This window comes from Alligator sinensis, unplaced genomic scaffold (genome assembly GCF_000455745.1).
Source record: "Alligator sinensis unplaced genomic scaffold, ASM45574v1 scaffold205_1, whole genome shotgun sequence".
In the NCBI taxonomy this organism is placed as follows: domain Eukaryota; kingdom Metazoa; phylum Chordata; order Crocodylia; family Alligatoridae; genus Alligator; species Alligator sinensis.
Window position 1 is genome coordinate 342904 of NW_005843046.1, and position 6690 is coordinate 349593.

The following is a 6690-nucleotide window of genomic DNA, read 5'->3' on the forward strand; positions in this document are numbered from 1 at the left end:
GCTGGTAGGAGCCACGCATAGCCCATAAGGCTAGGGTGCCTGAGGAGCACCCATTATACCGGGAGACCCCCAGGGGGTCTGGAAGAACCGCGGGGACAGAGGTCCCGAGTAGCCGTGCCCAGGGAGTCATAGGCAGCCTCCCAACTATATATATACTCCAACAAGACGTGGCGGGCGAGAATTAGAGGGTGCCTTGGGCCGGCCTGACACGGAGCGAGGGACCTTAAGGAGCACACGGCCCTCCGCGAGGACCCCGCCGTGAGACAGGTGTTAAAATCAGAGCCAGAAGCAGGTCTTTGACATTCTTGCTTGGTCTATATGAGGGCCTTTGTTCATCAATTGTTGGCCTCCGTTATTATTTAACTGCCTTGTTAGTAATATCAAATTTAGACATCTTCTTAAAAGGCTGACTTTCAAAAATTCTTGATCGTACCTTTTGTCTCCCTAGTTTACTACTTCAATCATTGTACATGGTAAATGGCATAAACTCAATGAGCAACTAATTAAAATATTTTATGCTCATTGAGTAAGGACACATACATTTAGAGCCATTTCAGAAAAAGAACTTTTTAAAAAAGGCAGCTGCTGTTCATTTCTGATTGTTACATGCAGACAAGGTGGGGGCCATACAAATGTAGCAAAACTGCTCCAATTTTAATATTGGATGGAGCAGTGTTAAAGTTGGAGTGGTTCTGTTACATTTTTATCATTCCAGGTTTCTCCACACATAAGAAGTACAATGTAAAAACTGCTGCTCTTTGGAAACATTTCTCTTTTGAAACTGATCCAAATTAACCTTTGTCCATACACAGAGTTTGTTCAGTGTGTGGTCCCAGGCCTTATTTTATACTGCAAACTATGAGGACTAATAAGTCTCACCTGCAGAATTTGAGGCATTTAGCTTTCTCAAATCTGGGCACATGGGTTTTTTCCCCCCATAAAACAAAAAAAGGCATGAGGGTGCATGAGGGTCCACCCCTTTTTTGAGTGTCTATTTTCAAGCATGAAGGCAGTATCATTGTTGAAAAAAAGAACTTTTAAGTATTTATTTTTAATGTGGGGAGGTGAAGTAGGAGAATGTTTTCCTAATCTGATTAGAAATAGCCAGAATGTTTTTGCTGATAATTTCTAAGGTACCAAGCATGGTAGATTTCTTCTAAAAATGTTAGGTTGCAAGTACCTGAAAAGTCCTTTGTGGACTATCTGCCAACCTGAAAGGTGAGTGGCATTATATTACTGCTGCAATTTTAGGGAATACTTCAGCATATATTTCAATACATTATTTCTTTCAGTTGCCTGATGGTTCTCACCTCGTGTTACCTAGTGTTTTTATGTTCTGAGAGGATCATTAATGTCTAGGATAGTCTGAATAGTTTCATTTATAAATATTACCAGCCCACTGAAACATAGCCCCTGACTATTTTTGTCATGCCCTTCAAGAATTTTAAATTTATATATTAGATGACTGCAGTTCAATTGTTTTTTTTTTTCTAGGTTGATTAGTAGTAGCCTCACAACATTTGTTTTTTGTTCATGTTTTCAGCCTCTAAGTTGTAAGTAAATGTTTTGACCCCTTTTGTATGCAGGCTTCTTTGTACATAGACTGTGAAATGCAAATGTCTGTTATCAGTTCAGATAGCTTAGCCACAAAAGTTTTTATCACCACGTATGTAGAGCATTCTTGTATGCTTTGTGTTGTGCCAAGGGAAGTGGTATGTCCATCAATTTGAACATATTTTTTACTTATTTCTGCAGATCTTATGCCTAGAACTCTTTATCTTCAGATGAAGCCATGTCATATGTTTTTAGAGTATCCTAATATTTATATTGTGGTGTTTACAGAATTGGGATTTGCTCTTGCTATTTTTTTTCAGAGTTGTACATGTCAGCTTATACCAGTGGTGTTTAATAATTCTGTCTAGACAAAAATAAGATTCTAAGCTTTTAGATTATCTTCCAAGTTATGCAGGAAGTTAATGAACAGATATTTATCCCCTTTTGTTTAATTTGGTCGTCTTTTTCTTGGTAGCACTTACCTTTATCAATGTCTTCACTATGTGTTTCATATTATTTATTGCAAAAAAAATGAAAAGGTTAATTTGTTTTTAGATGGTTACTAACTTGTTCAGGCTTATTCTCATTAACTTGGGCAGTAAATGAATATAGGATATTCCCTCATGTAATATGGCCCGATGCAGTAACTGCAGGAAGCCCTGCATTCTTGGACAGAACAGGATACAGGTTTTCCTCGCTTTATGCTGTAACGTGTTCCTGGAAAATGGCGCATAACTCGCGTTTGCATAAAGGTAATCCACTTTACAATGTAACAAATAGGGATACATTCCAAGACCTCGACTGTACTGACATTCAGACCCATTTCTACCACTCTTACAAGACAATTTTGATACTTGTCAACAGCAGACAGTACACACAAGCACAGGGCACTGTCATAATGGGGATAGCAACTACAGAAACACGTCATAGACAACGAGCAAGGAGCATATATCCTCACAGGAGACTATATTTTGGTGCACTTCACTCTCACAATGCACCGCACAAAGCAGCTGACTGCAGGCTTCTACCACACTGATCGCATAAGAATGAATTTACCTCTCCTATTACAAATATTTGGTATAAAAAGAGTCATTGCATAAAAGTGAATTTGCACATACAGAACCTGCATAAAGTGAGGGGAAAGCTGTAGTACAAAATTGAAATTGTTGTGCAACAGTGTCCTACAGTTTTCAGTAATGTACCTGTTAATGAAAGAGGAGAGAATACTGTAGATATGCTCACCTTCAGTTTGACTTGTTTTGTGTTCTGTATAGCAGTCCTAAGCGTTCAGAGTTCAACACCAATTTGTCACTTGTTGCATATTTGTATTTTTAGTCATCTTTCTCATAAATACAAATGGAAAGAATATTCTTTATTATTAGAATTCTGGCTTTTGTTTCGAGTTACGTAAATATGATATTTGTTGGATTAATATTTGGTAGTATACCTGTAATTATTTACATGTCGTCACTTTTTCATTCCAGGGAATTGTGGGCAATTTAGCTAGCGGCAAGTCTGCCCTTGTTCACCGGTATCTGACTGGCACATATGTGCAGGAGGAATCACCTGAAGGTATGTAGATATGTAGGTTCTTTAAAAACACACTTGTTGAACAGTTGTTAGTCATTTTTAAGAGGTCTAATGCTCATAATTGATCCATCATTGACTGCTGACAACTTAAGTATGCTTCATTTTAATATTTGTCTTATTGGAGTACAGACAAGGAAAATTTCTATATGCTCTTTCCCAGTTTCTTTAGCATAGTTCTTATGTCTTATTTTTCCATATTGGAACCTTTCATAATTCTGTTTTGGCAAAGCTGAACACTTGCTGTCAGATGTATTGCTCCCTACTAGTGATAGTTCTCTTAATGTAAATTTGCCCACTGAAGACAATAGCCACTCTAACTGGCACTGGCTGTATGCAGAACTGGGCCTTCCTTGTTCTGGTACTGCAAACTTAGTTTTTCCAAATACAAAATATTTATATTTAATATATTTCTTCTGTTATGTTTAGAACATTAATTTTTGGTTTAGTTTGCTTATATTGTTCTTTGTTAGACCACAATTAGTATGTCATTCAAAGCTTGCACTCTATTCTTTATTTTAGATTAAACTTAGTCAATTTTATAATTTGAGATGATAAATATAGTAGCACCTAATTTAGGTGTATCTTTCACTAAAATTTTTCTTGATTTTTATTTTTATTTATTTTCCTTATGAACTTTTAAATCCAACTCTGAGACACTGAATTTCTGGTTCCTTCTTTTCCTTACTGGCTGTTCCATTCTTTGCAGATATGGATGCAGGTAACTATACATTCCCTTCATGGCAGCACTTGTCTTGTTTTGAGGAGAGAGGAGACACGGCTTTTGTACTGTAGCATTTTACCCTTGTTCTGTGTATCATAATTTTGTTTTTCTTTTGATTTTAAGTCTTAAATGCATCTCACTGTCTGTCTTAGTCTAGATGTCCTTAGCAGTAGTCATGTGTAGCTTCATGCATCTGTTGTAACACCTGTTTCAAATTAACACTTTTCTAAGGAGGTTGTGTAGTCCAGTGTGTAAGAGCCTAGTTATCATGAGGTTTTAACTATTGTCCATTATGAAAAATAGTGTGAAGCTTCACAGTGGATTCAGCCTTTCTCACTGGAGAATTGTAACAATGGTGCCCAGTAGTGCAGCTGTGTGGCGGGACGAAGGGGATCAAAAAGAGCTATCACTGTTGTCATCACGGTAGCAACTAGCCAGCACTGCCCCATGTGCTGCTGCTGCATGGAGCTGCCTTGTTACACTTCTGTGGTGCAGTCATTTTCTACTTTATAATTAGCTCATGTGAAAGGGACTTAAGTCCTTTCTCTAAAAGTATAACACTGATTGTAGGGGCTTAAGGGCCACTGTAAAGTTGGATCCTTCATATGCATGCATGCATGTGAGTGTGTTAAAATTTTTTTCTACTGGTTTATTAGCAGAGGTGTTGAACGATTGCCAGTTAGGACCTTTGCTTCTAGGTAGAAGTCCAGTTCAAGTGATGGGGGGGGAAAAAAAGAGAAATGGTATGTAGTTCTCAGAAAGGGAAAACCTCAAGATAGAGAGGATTATTGGTATTTCTATGGATTCATTTTTGCTCCAGCAAACAGGCTGATCAGTATTGTATTTTTCCAGTACTCAGTCTGTTTCTGGTTACTTAGATAATTTATATTGGTACTCTTTTCCCTAGATCATGAGCATTTAGCTGCATTTTCCCTGGTTTCATCTGCCTTGCTTGCCTGTAAGGATAGTTATTTATTATACTTGAATGACATTCACACAGTTTCCATGGATAAGATTAGATTGACAAAGCAGGGCCAGATCATTTTTTTTCCTCATAACTGTAGCTGACAAGCCTTACTAATGGCACAATATGTTTTTATTAATGTCCAGGAAAATAATTAAAAGCCATAATTCATTTTGTAAGTGATAGGGTTAAGAGACCTAATGAAATAAGTGCTTAAGAACTTAATTCCTTCAGTCTGCCTTTAAAGAAGCATTATCTTCAGACATACACTCTCTAGCTCTACATCATATGTAGGAGGTAGTTTTTCTTTTCCCAGTTTCCAAGCATAAAAGCATAACTCTGTAGATCATATGGGGTCATAACAGTTTCACTAGTTGTTCATTTGCATTTGGGAAAGGAGCTTGTGGTTTCACATTCGATGCGTAATGAGAATGAGGTCAGAAGGTGGCTGAAAGATCAGAAGTAAACTTCAGATTAGACATTAATGTAAGATGTTACTTTTTCCCTTTTCTAGGGATTTCAGATAAATATCCACTCATTAATTTGGACAAAATAAGAGTTATGCCATCTACTGCTGTCTAAAATGTTGAGAATAGTCTTTTGATAATAGCTGGATGAACTCATGCACAGCATATCCTACCAGAATTTCAGTGGAACATGTTTGGTGAACAGATGGTATAAAAGTTGCTGCCTTCAGCCACACTTTCTTTTCTTTTATCCTTTTGTTTTTTAAGTTGCTTGGACCTCACTCTGACATGGGTTGACTGAATGCCATCTGTTTTATGGCTTTTGAGTATTTCTCACCACTGATTTTTTAGGAACTGCTTCAACCTTTGTACAATGCTTCCTTCCCTTCCTCTTTTACAATCAAATATTTCTGAGCAAAAAGTGCATCCTTACAAAGAAACCAAAACTGCATCAGCTCTATGCCACAAAACACCTTTGTGTCATCTCATCTCCCTTTTTGGCCAATTTCTGAAGTTCTGAATTAAATAAACTAATTCCAAGACTTGTAAGTGAAAGCTAACTTTTTTTCTTTCCTTTAATCCAAGAATTGATGTTTGTACAATGGGTGTTTAATTCTTTGCATTAACTTTTTACTATGCATATGGGCTTGTTTTTCTGGGAGAGGGTTCATTATGGAGACATTTTAAGGTTTGACTGAAGAGATAGGTATCTGAAACTAATTTGAAGGTTGAAAGAAGCTTAAAGCCAGGGTTGTCTGTGATATGCAGTTTTACATGTTTTCAGCAGAAAGCTAAGTAAATATAGCAGAACTGTTAAAGTTTTTTGTGTATAACCTTGTACTGTTTGGAATGATTAGAAATAGACATTGCCTAGCAACATTTTTCCTAATTACAACGTATATAGTTGAGTCACAAACAAGTAATTTGCAAACTAATGCAACCACCGTACCTACAATTTTAGAGGGATAAATTGTATTGTTTTAAAATGCCAAATATCACCTCTAATATCAGTTACCTATTTAGGATTAGCATAAGCAATCTGTTTTTTCTACAGCCATGATCTGATCTGATCGTTTTGTTTGTTTGTTGTTTTTGGGGGTGTTTTTCTTTTTTTGTCGTACACTAGTTAAAGAGGCTGGTCTCTGGTTCTGTGGCATTTTAATTTGAGATCATCAGAGTCCTTTGTAAACACACATGGATTAAGCATTGAACCACCATGTCAGGCTGGAATTACCATATTTTCTCTCATATAGTGTACTCCAGAATAAGATGCACACCTTGCTTTTTCAGTTAGAATGAAAGGAAAAGCTTTGAGCATCAAGGACAATAAAAAGTCCTTTTTCAGATATGTGGGGAGCCGGAGGAAAAGCAGGGGCAACATTGGACCCCTGCTG

At 37.1% G+C, this 6690-nt stretch overlaps 1 protein-coding gene across 1 annotated transcript in view; it reads left to right on the top strand.

Annotated features, from left to right (window-relative positions):
• Positions 1-6690, top strand: part of LOC102376991 (arf-GAP with GTPase, ANK repeat and PH domain-containing protein 1-like) — a 224827-nt gene that overhangs the window by 179988 nt on the left and 38149 nt on the right. The window contains exons 3-4 of the mRNA XM_025193419.1: positions 3039-3126; positions 3851-3862. Coding sequence (XP_025049204.1) covers positions 3853-3862 — 10 coding nt within the window. The 5' untranslated portion in view covers positions 3039-3126; positions 3851-3852. The remainder of the gene's footprint in view (positions 1-3038; positions 3127-3850; positions 3863-6690) is intronic.